Below are 20,030 nucleotides of genomic sequence, written 5' to 3' on the forward strand. Positions count from 1 at the left end.
CTATTCCAATAATTCCAATAAACCCCAAAAGTCGAAAAAACAGCAAAATCTAGCGTATTACAGCCTTTTGAGAGAAACGTCGAAAAAAAAACTTTTTCGCTTTTTAATGGTAATTATGAAGATTTTAACATTAATTCAGGTAATTTTGATGATTTTCATGATAATTCCATTATTTTTGACAATAAGGAAGATCATTATGATGATAATGACAATAATAATTATATTTATAATGATGATTTTGATAATTACTGCAATAATAGCAATAATTAACTCTTTTCCAATAATTTTCATACTAATAATGGCAATAGAAATAAGAATAACATCATTATCATTGTCATTATAATTATTATCATTGTCATTATTATTTCTAAATATATTATTGCTCTTATCATTATATAAATAGTTATAATGATAAAACTAGCAATATTAGCATAATAATTATTATAACTGCAATAATGATGATAATAATGATAATCAGGATGACAATGGCTATAATGATAATAATCATGTAAATAATGTCAGTAATGATAATAATGATGATAATAATCATCATTCAGTCCATTTATAATGAAATAAAGGCTAGAAATAATCAATTCCCACGTCGAAAAAACGGCAAAATCTAGCGTATTACAGCCTTTTGAGAGAAACATCGAAACCCCCCCCTTTTTCGCTTTTTATTGGTAATTATGAGGATTTTAACATCAATTCAGGTAATTATGATGATTTTCATGATAATTCCTTTATTATTGACAATAATAAGGATAATTATGATGATGACAATTATAATGACGATAATAATGTTAAAATCATAATTATAATGATGATTTTGATAATTACTGCAATAATAGCAATAATTAACTCTATTCCAATAATTTTCATACTAATAATGGCAATAGAAATAAGAATAACATCATTATCATTATATAAATAGTTATAATGATAAAAAATACCAATAATAATTAGCATAATAATTATTATAACTGCAATAATGATGATAATAATGATAATCATGATGATGATGACTATAATGATAATAATCATGAGAATAATGGCAGTAATGATAATAATGATGATAATAATCATTATTCAGTCCATTTATAATGAAATAAAGGCCAGAAGTAATCAAATCCCACAAGTCGAAAATACGGAAAAATCTAGCGTATTACAGCCTTTTGAGAGAAACGTCGAAAAAAAACCTTTTCGCTTTTTAATGGTAATTATGAGGATTTTAAGATTAATTCAGGTAATGATTTCCATGATGATTCTTTTATTATTGACAATAATGAAGATAGTTATGATGATAATGACAATGATAATGACAATAATAATAATAAAATCATAATTATAATGATAATTTTGATAATTACTGCAATAATAGCAATAACTCTATTCCAATAATTTTCATACTAATAATGGCAATAGAAATAAGAATAACATCATTATCATTGTCATAATTATTATTATTGTCATAATTATTTCTAAAATTATCATTATTGCTATTATCATTATATGAATAGTTAAAAGGACAAAAATAGCTATAATAATTAGCATAATAATTATTATAACTGCAATAATGATGATAATAATAATGATAATCATGATAATTTATGACTATATTGATAATAAACATGAAAATAATGACAGTAATGATAATAATGATAATAATAATCATTATTCAGTCCATTTATAATGAAATAAAGGCCAGAAGTAATAAAATCCCAAAAGTCGAAAAACGGAAAAATCTAGCGTATTATAGCCTTTTGAGAAAAACGTCGAAAAAAAAACCCTTTTCGCGTTTTAATGGTAATAATGAGGATTTTAACATTAATTCAGGTAATTATGAGGATTTTCATGATAATTCCTTTATTATTGACAATAATGAGGATAATTATGATGATAACGACTATGATAATGACTACAGCAACCACCGAGGCATTACACTGCTCAGTATACCAGGCACGTTTCTCGCCCACATCCTTCTGTTAAGTCCACAATAGACCGTATCCTAGCGCTTCGAGTCATTATAGAGTGTCGTCGTGAGTTCGGGCGTGGGCTGCTTGCAGCCTACATCGACCTCAAGAAGGCATTCGGAAATCACTCTGGGAGATCTTGAAACTAAGAGGAATTCCAACAAGGATTATTGGACTAATAGCAAGTCTGCATACTGGTATTGAAAGTGCTGTAAAGTGTGGTGGGGGCCTGTCAAGATTCTTTCCTGTTACTTCAGGAATGAAGCAAGGCTGTGCCCTTGCACCAACGCTTTTCAACACTTGCATGGACTGGATAATGGGCAGAGCTACTATTCAAAGTCATTGTGGAGCAACTCTGGGCAATATCAAGGTTGCCGACCTTGACATTGCTGATGATGTTGCCATTCTATCTGAGTTTTTGGAATCCTTAGTGGTGGCTCTCGATGCATTTAGTAATGAAGCGAAGCCCTTGGGTCTAGAGGTCTCCTGGACCAAGACCAAGATCCAGGACTTTGGGGACTTGCTAGGAGAACCTGTTCAGTCGGTACGTGCTTGCGGCGAGGACATTGAAGTCACAGAGAGCTTTACATACCTAGCTAGTGTAGTTCATAACTCTGGGCTTTCAGACCATGAAGTCAGTAGACGGATTGGCCTGGCAGCAGGGGTCATGAACTCTCTCGACAAGAGTATTTGGAGATGCCGGTACCTGTGCAGAAGGAACAAGCTTGGTGTCTTCAAGGCCCTGATAGTACCAGTTTTGCTATATGGTAGTGAAACCTGGACACTATCCTGCGCCTTGGAGTCTCGACTTGATGCCTTTTGTATTAGGTCCTTGCGCCGGATCATGGGGTACTGTTGGCGGGACCATGTGTCCAACCAACGGCTGCACCGCGAGACTGACACAGGACCTTGACCTGCACAATCCGTGATGGCAACTCAGGCTTTACGGCCACCTGGCTCGCTTCCCCCAGGATGATGCCGCCCACCAGGTTGTCTCATTCTGAGACATAGGTGGAGGAGGTCTGTAGGTCGACCTAGGAAATCGTGGCTTGGGCTGATCGATCAAACCAGTCGTGAGGAGCTTGAGATGGGCCGAGTCCCTGCCTGGCGACTTGCCATGAGGGACCCTCGTAGGTCCAAGCAAAGGGTGGATGCGGTTATGCGTCCCCGTCGGCGTTAGTTTTCGCCTTTATTTAATTATAAATGGACTCTATAATCATTATTATCATCATTATTGTCATTATTCTTATGATTATCATCATTATAATCATTATCGTCACGATTATCAGTATTATCATTATCATTATTGCAGTTATAATGATTATTATGCTAATTTTACTGTCATATTCATCATTATAACTATTTTTATAATGATAATAACAATAATGATAATTTTAGAAATAATAATGACAATAATACTCATTATAATAACAATAATAATGATATTATTATTATTTCTATTGTCATTATTAGTATGAACATTATTAGAATAGAGTTAATTATTGCTATTATTGCAGTAATTATCAAAATTATCATCATTATTATCATTTTATTATTATTATCATTATTATTGTCAATATCATCATAATTATCATTATTGTTAATATTAAAGGAATTATCATGAAAAGCATCACAATTACCTGAATTAATGTTAAAATCATTAAAATTATCATTTAAAAGCGAAAAAGGAGGTTTTTCGACCTTTCTCTCAAAAGGCTGTAATACGCTAGATTTTGCCGTTTTTTCTACTTCTTAGGCTTTTATTAGTTTTAGCCTTTATTTCATTATAAATGGACTCTATGATTATTATTATCATCATTATTGTCATTATTCTTATGATTATCATTATAGTCATTATCGTCATGATTATCATTATTATCAATATCATTATTGCAGTTATAATGATTATTATGCTAATTATTACTGTCATTTTCATCATTATAACTATTTTTATAATAATAACAATAATGATAATTTTAGAAATAATAATGACAATAATACTCATTATAATAACAATAATAATGATATTATTATCATTTCTATTTTTCATTATTAGTATGAAAATTATTAGAGTTAATTATTGCTATTATTGCATTAATTATCAAAATTATTATTATGATTATCATCTTATTATTATCATTATTATTGTCATTATCATCATAATTATCATCATTATTGTTAATAATAAAGGAATTATCATGAAAATCCTCACAATTACCTGAATTAAAGTTAAAATCATCATAATTATCATTTAAAAGCGAAAAAAGGTTTTCCGACGTTTCTCTCAAAAGGCTGTAATACGCTAGATTTTGCCGTTTTTTCGAGTTTGGGATTTTCTTAGTTTTAGCCTTTATTTCATTATGAATGGACTATAATTATCATCATTATCATCATCATTGTCATTATTCTTATGATTATCACCATTACAGTCATTATCGTCATGATTATTATTATTATCATTATCAAGGAGGTTTTTCGACGTTTCTCTCAAAAGGCTGTAATACGCTAGATTTTACCGTTTTTTCGACTTCTGATATTTCATTACTTTTAGCCTTTATTTCTTTATAAATGGACTCTATAATTATTATTATCATCATTATTGTCATCATTCTTATGATTATCATCATTACAGTCATTATCGTCATAATTATCATTATTATCCTTATCATTATTGCAGTTATAATGATTATTATGCTAATTATTAGTCATTTTCATCATTATAACTATTTCTATAATGATAATAACAATAATGATTATTTTAGAAATAATAATGATAATAATACTCATCATAATAACAATAATAATGATATTGTTATTATTTCTATTGTCATTATTAGTATGAAAATTATTAAAGTTAATTATTGTTATTATTGCAGTAATTATCAAAATTACCATTATGATTATCATTTTATTACTTCTTGCCTTTATTTCATTATAAATGGAGTGAATAATGATTATTATCATCATTATTATCATTACTGTCATTTTTTTTCATGATTAGGCTGTCCAAGTGAAACACCCTGGGGTGATCGTTGGTCCGCTGGGGAGTTTTGAAATGGACTCGGAGGGTAGCCACAACTAATCAATGGTCAATACCACAGAACTCGGCACTCATATACACCCTGCAATTCTTGAGGATCCTCCAACGAGTGCTAACGAGTGTGTGATCGATCTCCTTGGCTGCATTACCCGCATCGCTGTTCCATGTCCAGCGATGTGGGTCTGGGCGCTGGTACCAGGAGCCAGAAATCCTCAAATTCTGGGACCTAGCAAAGTCCCGATAAAGGAGGCTATTCTTGCTGCCGGTATCAGCTCCCGAACCATGGGGACCGATAGACATCTCATAGCCAACTCGATCACAGCCAGATACCGCATTGAAGTCACCCAGGACAACACGAATATCTCGCCAGGGGAACCTGTCTGACACAGACGCTAGTTTGGCGTAGAACATCTCTTTCACATCTAGTTTACAAACATCGGTAGGAGCATAAACATCAATAAGAGACATGAAGCCAAAAGACAGCTTCAGTCTCATTACAATTATATGCTCATTGACTGGACTAACCTCTACTACCGAGGGCTGGAGTGTGCTGGAAATGGCCATGGCTACTCCCTGGAGATGGTGACAGTCGCTGCGGCCTGACCAGTAGTAGGTGTAGCCACCTACTCTGATCGTGCCGCTGCCAGGTCTCCTCACCTCAAAGAGGGCAGCCACCTCCACTCTCAGTTTCCCCAGTTCCCTTGACAGCAGAGGCAACCGATCATCCTGACGCAAAGAACGGACGTTCTAAGCCCCCACCCTGACTCCCCGCCTTAGGTTTAGCCTCGGGCAGTCGCTCCAGGTGGACGCCACCTCTGCCACCCCCGCCGACGCTGCTCCACATATAAGGGGACGGCAGACTGTGGAACTCATCATCCGCCTACGGGGCTCCCGAAGGCTTTCCCCCGTAAGCTTCACTCCGGGCCTGCGTCTACCAGAACGCAGGCGGGACGAGTAGTTCTCGCTCCCGACCTGCGTCCCGGAAGTCGCCCTCCCAGTGGGGTCCATAACCCGCCTCTCTTGCTGGGTGGGAGGAGCAGTTCCCCTCCTCCCAGCATTACCAAACATATTTAACACTTCCGAAGGTTTTTTATCTGGGGGAGGAGGACTGGCAAGGCCCACCTCCCCCGAACCTCCCGTTAACCCCGGGGGGCCTAGGGGCAGGAGTTGGTGCAGGGCCAGAGCGTGTCCACACGCCGGTGGGCCATGACCCTGAACCTCTAGGGCCTCCTGCTGCTCCGAGATTCCCCTCAGTTTAGCCTGGAACCACAAGGTACCCAGTTTCCATGGGAGGCCACGAGGAGGCACTGCAGGGAGACTCGATGATGGAGAGGATATGCACTGGAAGGGGGAGTCTTATGCAGTGCTGCTCCTTTTTCGCACTAGCCTTGCCAGCGGTGGCAGCTGTAAGCGAGAATCCTCGCAAGCTCTTAACACTAACTAGACTACCACACCATCGCTTCACACCACCCAGAGCGTGAAGCACCAATGATAATTATAATGATTTTAACATTAATTCAGGTGATTGTGATGATTTTCATAATAATTCCTTTATTATTAACAAAAATGATGATAATTATGATGATAATGACATTAATAATGATAATAATAAAATGATAATCATAATGATAATGTTGACAAATACTGCAATAATAGCAATGATTAACTCTATTCTAATAATTTTCATACTAATAATGACAAAAGAAATGATAATATCATTATTATTGTTATTATAATGAGTATTATTGTCATTATTATTTCTAAAATTATCATTGTTATTATCATTATAAAAATAGTTATAATGATGAAAATGATAGTAATAATTAGCATAATAATCATTATAACTGTAATAATGATAATGAAAATAATGATAATCATGACGATAATGACTATAATGATGATAATCATAAGAATAATGACAATAGTGATGGTAATGATGATAATAATAATTATAGAGTCCATTTATAATGAAATAAAGGCTAAAACTAATATAATCCCAAAGGTAGGAAAACGGCAAAATCTAGCGTATTACAGCCTTTTGAGAGAAACGTCGAAAAAAAAACTTTTTCGCTTTTAAATTATAATAATGATGATTTTAGCATTAATTCAGGTAATTGTGATGATTTTCATGATAAATAATGATGATAATTATGATGATAATGACAATAATAATGATAATGATAATAGAATGGTAATCATAATGATAATTTTGATAATTACTGCAATAATAGCAATAATTAACTCTATTCTAATAATTTTCATACTAATAATGACAATAAAAAATAATAATATCCTTATTATTGTTATCATAATGAGTATTACTGTCATTGTTATTTTTAAAATTATCATTATTGTTATTATCATTATAAAAATAGTTATAATGATGAAAATGACAGTAATAATTAGCATAATAATCATTTTAATTGCAATAATGAAAAAGAAAAAAATGATAATCATGCCGATAATGACTATAATGATGATAATCATAAGAATAATGACAATAATGATGATAATGATGATAATAATAATCATAGACTCCATTTATAATGAAATAAAGGCTAAAACTAATATCCCAGAAGTCGAAAAAGCGGCAAAATCTAGCGTATTGTAGCCTTTTGAGAGAAACGTTGAAAAAAAAAGTTTTTTCGCTTTTAAATGATAATAGTGATGATTTTAAAATTAATTCAGGTAATTGTGATGATTTTCATGATAATTCTTTTATTATTAACAATAAAGATGATGATTATGATGATAATGACAATAATAATAATAATAATAATATGATAATCATAATGATAATTTTGATAATTACTGCAATAATAGCAATAATTAACTTTATTCTAATAATGTTCTTACTAATAATGACAATAGAAATAATTTCATTATTATTGTTATGAAAATTAGTATTATTGTCATTATTATTTCAAAAATTATCAGTATTGTTATCATTATAAAAATAGTTATAATGATGAAAATGACAGTAATAATTAGCATAATAATCATTATAACTGCAATAATGATTATGATAATAATGATAATCACGACGATAATGACTATAATGATGATAATCGTAAGAATAATGACAATAATGATGATATTGATATTAATAATGAATATAGAGTCCATTTATAATGAAATAAAGGTTAAAACTAATAAAATCCCAAAAGTTAAAAAAGCGGCAAAATCTAGCGTATTACAGCCTTAAAAGAGAGGCGTCGAAAAAAAACTTGAAATGAAATTGAAATGATAATTATGATGATTTTACCATAATTCAGGTAATTGTGATAATTTTCATGATAATTCCTTTTGTTATTAACAATTATGATGATAATTATGATGATAATGATGATAATTATGATGATAATGACTATGATAATGATAATTATAAAATGATAATCATAACCCTTTTTCGATTTTAAATGATACTTCTCATGATTTTGATATTAATTCAGGTAATTGTGATGATTTTCATGATACTTCCTTTATTTGTAACAATAATGATGATAATTATGGTGATAATGACAATAATAATGATGATAATAAAATGATAATCATAATGATAATTTTGATAACTACTACAATAATAGCAATAATTAACTCTATTCTAATAATTTTCATACTAATAATGACAATAGGAATATTAATAATATCATTATCATTGTTATTATAATGAGTATTATTGTTATTATTATTTCTAAATTTATCATTATTGTTATTATCATTATAAAAATAGTTATAATGATGAAAATGACAGTAATAATTAGCATAACAATCATTATAACTGCAATAATGATAATGATAATAATGATAATCATGACGATAATGACTATATTGATGATAATCATAAGAATAATGACAATGATGATAATAGTTATAAAGTCCACTTATAATGAAATAAAGGCTAAAACTAATAAAATCCTAAAATTCGAAAAAAAGCAAAAGCTAGCGTATTACAGGCTTTTGAGAAAAACGTCGAAAAAAAACCTTTGTCGCTTTTGATTGATAATTATGATGATTTTGACATTAATTCAGGTAATTGTGATGATTTTCGTGATAATTCCTTTATTAACACTAATGATGATAATTATGGTGATAATGATAATAATTATGATGATAACTCTATTGTAATAATTTTCATACTAATAATGACAATATAAATATTAATGTCATTATTATTGCTATTGTAATGAGTATTATTGTTATTATTATTTCTAAAATTATCATTATTGTTATTATCATTATGAAAATAGTTATAATGATGAAAATGACAGTAATAATTAGCATCATATTCATTATAACTGCAATAATGATAATGATAATGATGATAATCATGACGATAATGACTATAATGATAATCATAAGAATAATGACAATAATGATGATAATAATATTTATAGTCCATTTATAAGGAAATAAAGGCTAAAACTAATAAAATCCCAAAAGTTGAAAAAAAAACAAAATTTAACCTATTACAGCCTTTTGAGAAAACATGGAAAACCCCCCTTTGTCGCTTTTAAATGATAATTATGATGATTTAACATTAATTCAGGTAATTGTGATTATTTTCATGATAATTCCTTTATTGTTAACACTAATGATCATAATTATGATGATAATGACAATAATAATGCTAATAATAATAAAATGATAATCATAATGATAATTTTGATAATTACTCGAATAATAGCAATAATCGACTCTATTCTAATAATATTCATACTAATAATGACAATAGAAATAATATTATCATTGTTACTATAATGAGTATTATTGTCATTATTATCAAATATATAATCATAAAAAAAATTTATGATGAAAAAACAAAAAACAAATAACAAAACCAAAAAAAATAATATATAAATATATATATATATATTAAAATATAAATAATATTATTATTTTATAAAATATAATATAATAAAAAAAAAACCCCAAAAAACCCAAAAGAAAAAACCAAAACACAACACCAAAAACCCAAAAAAACAAAAAATTAATATAATTAATATTTAAAATATATAATTATAATTTATATAATTTTTTGTTATAAAAAATTTTATATAATTATATGATAATATATATATAATATATATAAAATATAATTATAAATATAATATAATTTTTATTTAAATATATTTATATTTTATTTTAAAATTTTATAATTTATATTAATATATTTATTTAAAAAATATATAATTATTATAATAAATAATAATTTTGTATAAAGAAATCTTTATATAATTTTGTAATTAAATATAAATAATATTATTTAAAAATTATAAAATAATACAATAAATATTAATAATATATACATTTATATATATATATTGTATATAACAAATCATTATTTATATATTTAAATATATATATATATATATAATAAAATATTATAATAATAATATAATATAAAAATTTTAATAATATGGCGGGGGTAATGAATATTTAATAAATTATAATATAAAATATTTAATGTAAAATATTAATGAAAGCTAAACAAAAAATTAAATTCAAAAAAGAGGGGGAGGAAAAAGGTGAGGAAGGAAAAAAAAGGGGGGGTTTATGATAAGGGGGGAAAAGATATAGGATGTATAAAATTGGATAAAAACTAATAATAATAAAAATAAAATTTGAAAATGATAATAATATTATAAAAATTATTAATAATTATAATATAATAAAATATAATAATAATGCTATATGTAATGAAGATTTTATTAAAAAAATAAAAAAAATTAAAAAATAAAAATTAAAAAAAAAATAAAAAAATATTTTAATGATTAAATGAAGTAAAATAGATATATATTTATGGATTTGATTTTGGTAATGTTTAAATTTAAATAAATTTTTTATAAAATAAATAATAAATAATATATAAAATATTATAATTTATTTATAAAAATAAAATTTTTAAAAAAAAATTAAAATTAAAAAAAAAAAAAAAAGGGGAGAAAAAGGAAAAAAAGGGGGGGAAAAAGAAAAGAAGGGGTAATAAAAGTAATGTATAAATTTCAATAAAATTTAAAAAAAAAAACCCCCCAAAGGTTCGATTTTGCCGTTTTTTCGACTTTTGGGAGTTTATTAGTTTTACCCCTCCATTTCAATATAAATTGACTCTATAATTATTATCATCATTATCATCATTATTGTCATTATTTTATGATTATCATCATTATAGTCATTATCGTCATGATTATCATTATTATCATTAACATTATTGCAGTTATAATGATTATTATGCTAATTATTACTGTCGTTTTCATCTTTTATAACTAGCTTTATAATGATAATAACAATAATTATAATTTGAGAAATAATGACAATAATACTCATTATAATGAGTATTATAATGAGAACAATAAAAATGATATCATTATTATTTCTATTATTAGTAGTAGTATGAAAATTATTAGAATAGAGTTAATTATTGCTATTATTGCAGTAATTATCAAAATTATCATTATGATTATCATTTTATTATTATCATTATTATTGTCATTATCATTATAAGTATCCTCATTATTGTCAATAATAAAGAAATTATCAGGTCAGGGGGAACGATACCAGACCGCCAGATGGCAGCCAGGACGGCATGCAACCCCCGCACTATGGGTTCACCACCAGCCTTTAACAGTGCAGCTAGGATGCCGCATATACCAGCTGCTTTATCACTCTTCAGCTTGGAGATCATCCCCTTAACTTCAGTTAGGGAGGGGGCATCCTCACTGAGGGGTGGGTCCGGCAACGGAATCTTGGCACTACCAACATCCAGGTTTACTGTTGGTGGGTCAACCTAGTACAACTGTTCAAAATACTGCTGTCACCTATGAAGAGGGCTTGGAGTTCAGCTTTCTCAGGGCTTGGTATGCAGGACGAAGGTCATTTACTAAGAAATGGCCTTCTACCTCCTCTGCAAGACTCCTAATAAACTGTTCCTTGTCCCTTCTTAACAGGGACCGAGTTCTGCGCACATGAGAACGGTGCAATTCCCGATCCCCTGTCAGACGAGCCGCACGACATGCATCAGTGGCTTCCAGTGTCTCCCGCGAGATGGAATTCTGTACTGCTCTCGGGCGTACACCAATCGTATCTTGAGCTGTATCAAGCGTTTCACGCTTAAAGGTATCCCACAGAAGAACAGGGTCTGTCAGACTGCCAAGCACTGCGAAACGATCAGAGATTGCCTCAGCAAACCTGCGGGCACACTCCCCCTCCCTCAGCCTGTCCAAATGAAACACCCTAGGGTGATCATTTGACCGCTGGGGGGTTTTGAAGTGGACCCGGAGGGTAGCCACAACCAATCTATGGTCAGTACCACAGAACTCAGCACTCCTGAACACCCTGCAATTCTGAAGGATCCTCCAACGAGTGCTAACAAGTATGTGGTCGATCTCCTTGGCTGCGTTACCCGCATCACTGTACCATGTCCAGCGATGTGGGTCTGGGCGCTGGTACCAGGAGCCAGAAATCCTCAATTTCTGGGATCTTGCAAAGTCCCGGAAAAGGAGGCTATTCTCGCTACCGGCATCAGCTCCTGAACCATGGGGACCGACAGACATCTCATAGCCAGCTCGATCACAGCCAGATACCGCATTGAAGTCGCCCAGAACAATGCGAATATCTCGTCGAGGACATCTGTCTGCCACAGATGTAAGTTTGGCGTAGAACATCTCTTTCACGTCAAGTTTACAAACATCGGTAGGAGCGTTATGCTCACTATCATCATGAATACCATTATTGTTATCTTCATTATTCCAGTTATAATAATTATTATGCTAATTATTATTGCTATTTTTATCATTATAACTATTTATATAATGATAATAGCAATAATAATGATCTTAGAAATAATAACAAGAATAATAATAATTATAATAACAATGATAATGATATTATTATTTCTATTGCCATTATTAGTATGGAAATTATTGGAATAGAGTTAATTATTGCTATTAATACATTAGTTCTCAAGATTATCACTATAATTATGACTTTATCATTATTATCACTATTATTGTCATTATCATTGTCATTATCATAATTATCATTATTGTCAATAATAAATGTGTCATCATGGAAATTATCATAATTACCTGCATTAATGTTAAAATCCTCATAATTACCATTAAAGAGCCAAAAGGGTTTTTTTTCGACGTTTCTCTCAAAAGGCTGTAATATGCTAGATTTTGCCGTTTATTCGACTTTTGGGATTTGATTACTTCTGGCCTTTAATTCATTATAAATGGACTAAATGATAATTGTTATCATCATTATTATATTTACTGTCATCATTTTTATGATTATTATCATTATACTCACTATTATTATTGCTATTTTTATCATGATTATCATTATTATTGTCATCATTATTGCAGTTATAATAATTATTATGCTAATTATTATTGCTCTTTTTATCATTATAACTATTTATATAATGCTAATAGCAATATTGATGATCTTAGAATTTATAATGACAATAATAATAATTATTATGAAAATGATAATGATGTTATTATTATTTCTCAAGATTATCATTATAATTATGACTTTATCATTATTATCATTATTATTGTCATTATCATTGCCATTATCATCATAATTATCATCATTATTTTTAATAATAAAGGCATCATCAGGGAAATCCTCATAATTACCTGAATTAATTTTAAAATCCTCATAATTACCATTAAAAAGGGAAAAGGTTTTTTTCGACGTTTCTCTCAAAAGTCTGTAATACACTAGATTTTGCCGTTTTTTCGACTTTTGGGATTTTATTACTTCTGGCCTTTATTTCATTATTAATGGACTGAATGATAATTATTATCATTATCATTACTGTAATCATTTTTATGATTATCCTTATAGTCATTATCACAATGATTACCATTATTATTATCATTATTGCAGTTATAATAATTATCATGCTAATTATGATTATTGTCAATAATTAAGGTATCATCATGGAAATCATCATAATTACCTGAATTAATGTTAAAATCCTCATGATTACCATTAAAAAGCGAAAGGGTTTTTTTTCGACATATCTCTCCAAAGGCTGTTATACGCTAGATTTTGCCGTTTTTCGACTTTTGGGATTTGATTACTTCTGGCCTTTATTTCATTATAAATGGACTGAATGATAATTATTATCATTATTATCATTACAGTCATCAATTTTATGATTATTATCATTATAGTCATTATCATCATGATTATCATTATTATTATCATCATTATTGCAGTTATAATAATTATTATGCTAATTAATATTGCTATTTTTATCATTATAACTATTTATATAATGGAAATATCAATAATGGTCTTAGACATAATAATGACAATAATAATAATTATAATGACAATGATAATGATGTTATTATTTCTATTGCCATTATTAGTATGGAAATTATGGGAATAGAGTTCATTATTGCTATTATTGCAGTAATTATCAAGATTATCATTATGATTATAACTTTATCATCATTATCATTATTATAGTCATTATCATTGTCATTAACATCATAATTATCATCATTATTGTCAATAATAAAGGAATCATCATGGAAATCATCATAATTACCTGAATTAATGTTAAAATCCTCATAATTACGATTGAAAAGCGAAAAGGTTTTTTTTCGACGTTTCTCTCAAAAGGCTGTAATATTCTAGATTTTTCGTTTTTTCGACTATTGGGATTTTATTACTTGTGGCCTTTATTTCATTATAAATGGACTGAATGATAATCATCTTAATTTTCATCATTACTGTCATCATTTTTATGATTATCATCGTTATAGTCATTATCATCATGATTATCATTATTGTTATCATTATTGCAGTTATAATAATTGTTATGCTAACTGTTATTGATATTTTTATCATTATAACTATTTATATAATGATAATAGCAATGATGAGGATCTTAGAAATAATAATGACAATAATAATAATTATAATGACAATGATAATGATGATATTATTTTTCCTATTGCCATTATTAGTATGAAAATTATTGGAATAGAGTTAATTTATGCTATTATTGCAGTAATTCTCAAGATTATCATTATAATTATGACGTTATCATTATTATCACTATTATTGTCATTATCATCATAATTATCATTATTGTCAATAATAAAGGTATCATCATGGAAATCATCATAATTACCTGAATTTATGTTAAAATCATCATAATTACCATTAAAAAGCCAAAGGGGTTTTATTTTCGACATTTCTCTCATAAGGCTTTAATACACTAGATTTTGCCGTTTTTTCGACTTTTGGGATTTTATTACTTCTGGCCTTTATTTCATTATAAATGGACTGAATGATAATTATTATCTTCATTATTATTATTACTGTCATCATTTTTATGATTATTATCATTATGCTCACTATCATCATGAATACCATTATTGTTATCTTCATTATTCCAGTTATAATAATTATTATGCTAATTATTATTGCTATTTTTATCATTATAACTATTTATATAATGATAATAGCAATAATAATGATCTTAGAAATAATAACAAGAATAATAATAATTATAATAACAATGATAATGATATTATTATTTCTATTGCCATTATTAGTATGGAAATTATTGGAATAGAGTTAATTATTGCTATTAATACATTAGTTCTCAAGATTATCACTATAATTATGACTTTATCATTATTATCACTATTATTGTCATTATCATTGTCATTATCATAATTATCATTATTGTCAATAATAAATGTGTCATCATGGAAATTATCATAATTACCTGCATTAATGTTAAAATCCTCATAATTACCATTAAAGAGCCAAAAGGGTTTTTTTTCGACGTTTCTCTCAAAAGGCTGTAATATGCTAGATTTTGCCGTTTATTCGACTTTTGGGATTTGATTACTTCTGGCCTTTAATTCATTATAAATGGACTAAATGATAATTGTTATCATCATTATTATCATTACTGTCATCATTTTTATGATTATTATCATTATACTCACTATTATTATTGCTATTTTTATCATGATTATCATTATTATTGTCATCATTATTATCACTATTATTTTCGTTATCATTGTCATTATCATCATAATTATCTTTATTGTTGTCAATAATAAGGGTATTTTCATGGAAATCAGCATAATTACCTGAATTAATGTTAAAATCCTCATAATTACCATTAAAAACCAGAAAGGGTTTTTTTCGACGTTTCTCTCAGAAGGCTGTAATACGCTAGATTGTGCCGTTTTTTCGACTTATGGGATTTGATTACTTCTGGCCTTTATCTAATTATAAATGGACTGAATGATAATTATTATCATTATTATCATTACTGTCATCATTTTTTATGATTATTATCATTATACTCACTATCATCATGATTATCATAATTATTGTCATTATTATTGCAGTTATAATAATTATTATGCTAATTATTTTTGCTCTTTTTATCATTATAACTAATTATATAGTGATAATAGCAATATTGATGATCTTAGAAGTAATAATGACAATAATAATAATTACTATGGCAATGATAATGATGTTATTATTATTTCTATTGCCATTATTAGTATGGAAATTTTTGGAATAGAGTTAATTATTGCTATTATTGCAGTAATTCTCAAGGTTATCATAATAATTATTACTTTATCATTATTATCATTATTATTGTCGTTATCATTGTCATTATCATCATAATTATCATTATTCTTAATAATGAAGGTATCATCATGGAAATCATCATAATTACCTGAATTAATGTTAAAATCCTCATAATTACCATTAAAAAGCGAAAAGGTTTTTTTTCGACGTTTCTCTAAAAAGGCTGTAATACAGTAGATTTTGCCGTTTTTTCGACTTTTTGGATTTTATTACTTCTGGCCTTTATTTCATTATAAATGGACTGAATGATAATTATTATCATCATTATTATCATTACTGTCATCCTTTTTATGATTATTATCATTATAGTCATTATCATCATGATTACCATTATTATTATCATCATTATTGCAGTTATAATAATTATTATGCAAATAATTTTGGCTATTTTTATCATTATAACTATTTATATAATGATAATAGCAATAATGATGATCTTAGAAATAATAATGACAATAATAATATATATAATAACAATGCTAATGATGATATTATTTCTATTGCCATTATTAGTATAGAAATTATTGGAATAGAGTTAATTATTGCTATTATATCAGTTATTCTCAAGATTATCATTATAATTATGACTTTATCATTATTAACATTATTATTATCAATATCATTGTCATTATCATCAAAATTATCATTATTGTCAATAATAAAGGTATCATCATGGAAATCAGCATAATTACCTGAATTAATATTAAAATCCTCATAATTAACATTAAAGAGCGAAAAGGGTTTTTTTCGACGTTTATCTCAAAAGGCTGTAATACGCTAGATTTTGCCGTTTTTTCGACTTTTTGGATTTTATTACTTCTGGCCTTTATTTTATTATAAATGGACAATGATAATTATCATCATTATTATTATTACTGTCATCATTTTTATGATTATTATCATTATACTCACTATTATCATGATTATCATTATTATTGTCATCATTATTGCAGTTATAATAATTATTATGCTAATTATTATTGCTCTTTTTATCATTATAGCTATTTATATAATGATAATAGCAGTAATGATGATCTTAGAAATAATAATGACAATAATAATAATTATAATAACAATGATGATGATATTATTTCTATTGCCATAATTAGTATGGAAATTATTGGAATAGAGTTAATTATTCCCATTTTATCAGTAATTCTCAAGATTATCATTATAATTATGACTATCATTATTAACATTATTATTGTCAATATCATTGTCATTATCATCATGATTATCATTATTGTCAATAATAAAGGTATCATCAGGGAAATCATCATAATTACCTCAATTAATGTTAAAATCCTCATAATTACCATTAAAAAGCGAAAAGAGTTTTTTTTTCGGTTTCTCTCAGAAGGGTGGAATTCTCTAGATTTTGCCATTTTTTTCGACTTTTGGGATTTTATTACTTCTGGCCTTTATTTCATTATAAATGGACTGAATGATAATTATCTTCATTATTATCATTACTGTCATTTTTATGATTATCATCGTTATAGTCATTATCATCATGATTATCATTATTGTTATCATCATTATTGCAGTTATAATAAATATTATGCCAACTGTTATTAGTATTTTTATCATTATAACTATTTATATAATGATAATAGCAATGATAAGGATCTTAGAAATAATAATGACAATAATAATAATTATAATGACAATGATAATGATGATATTATTTTTTCTATTGCCATTATTAGTATGGAAATTATTGGAATAGTTAATTATTGCTGCTATTGCCGTAATTCTCAAGATTATCATTATAATTATGACTTTATCATTATCGTTATTATAGTCATTATCATTGTCATTATCATCGTAATTATCATTATCATTGTCAATAATAAAGATATCATCATGGAAATTATCATAATTACCTGAATTAATGTTAAAATCCTCATAATTACCATTAAAAAGCGAAAATGTTTTTTTTTCGACGTTTCTCTCAAAAGGCTGTAATACGCTAGATTTTGCCGATTTATCGACTTTTGGGATTTTATTACTACTGGCCTTTATTTCATTATAAATGGACTGAATGATAATTATTATCATCATTATTATCATTACTGTAATAATTTTTATGATTATCATCATTATAGTCATTATCATAAGGATTACCATTATTATTATCATCATTATTGCAGTTATAATAATTATCATGCTAATATTTTTTGCTATTTTTATCATTATAACTATTTATATAATGAAAATATCAATAATGATCTTAGAAATAATAATGGCAATAATAATAATTATAATGACAATGATAATGATGTTATTATTATATCTATTGCCATTATTAGTATAGAAATTATTGGAATAGAGTTAATTATTGCTATTATTACAGTAATTATCAATATTAACATTATATTTATGACTTTATCATTATTATCATTATTATTGTCATTATCACTTTAATTGTCATCATAATTATCATTATTGTTAATAATAAAGGAATCATCGCGAAAATCATCATATTTACCTGAATTAATGTTAAAATCCTCATAATCATTAAAAACCGAAAAGGTTTTTTTTTCATTTCTCTCAAAAGGCTTTAATACACTAGATTTTGCCGATTTTCGACATTTGGGATTTTATTACTTCTGGCCTTTATTTCATTATAAATGGACTGAATGATAAATATCATCATTATTATCTTTACTGTCATGATTTTTATGATTATTATCATTATAGTCATTATCATCATGATTACCATTATTATTATCATCATTATTGCAGTAATAATAATTATTATGATAATTATTTTTGCTCTTTTTATCATTATAACTATTTATATAAAAATAATAGCAATATTGATGATCTTAGAAATAATAATGACAATAATAATAACTATAATAACAATGATAATGATATTATTATTTCTATTGCCATTATTAGTATGGAAATTATTGGAATAGAGTTAATTATTGCTATTATTGCAGTAATTTTCAAGATTATCATTATAATTATGATTTTATGATTATTATCATTATTATTGTCATTATCATCATAATTATCATTATTGTCAATAATAAAGGTATCATCAGGGAAATCAGCATAATTACCTGAATTAATGTTAAAATCCTCATAATTAACATTAAAAAGCGAAAAGGGTTTTTTTCGACGTTGCTCTCAAAAGGCTGTAATACGCTAGATTTTGCCAATTTTTCGACTTCAAGGATTTTATTACTACTGCCTTTATTTCATTATAAATGGACTGAATGATAATTATTATCATTATTTTCATTACTGTCATCATTTTTATGATTATCATTATAGTCATTATCATCATGATTATCATTATTATTATCATAATTATTGCACTTATAATGATTATTATGCTAATTATTATTGCT

At 27.5% G+C, this 20,030-nt stretch overlaps 1 protein-coding gene across 1 annotated transcript in view; it reads left to right on the plus strand.

Moving 5' to 3' along the window:
- LOC138866130 (uncharacterized) overlaps positions 1–2,974 on the plus strand; it is a 12,408-nt gene extending 9,434 nt beyond the window's left edge. Inside the window, exons 2-4 of the mRNA XM_070138046.1 lie at positions 2,153–2,422; positions 2,630–2,771; positions 2,911–2,974. Coding sequence (XP_069994147.1) covers positions 2,153–2,422; positions 2,630–2,771; positions 2,911–2,974 — 476 coding nt within the window. The remainder of the gene's footprint in view (positions 1–2,152; positions 2,423–2,629; positions 2,772–2,910) is intronic.
- The last annotated feature ends 17,056 nt before the right edge of the window (positions 2,975–20,030 follow it).

The sequence above is a fragment of the Penaeus vannamei genome, chromosome 24 (assembly GCF_042767895.1).
Source record: "Penaeus vannamei isolate JL-2024 chromosome 24, ASM4276789v1, whole genome shotgun sequence".
Classification (NCBI taxonomy): Eukaryota; Metazoa; Arthropoda; class Malacostraca; order Decapoda; family Penaeidae; genus Penaeus; species Penaeus vannamei.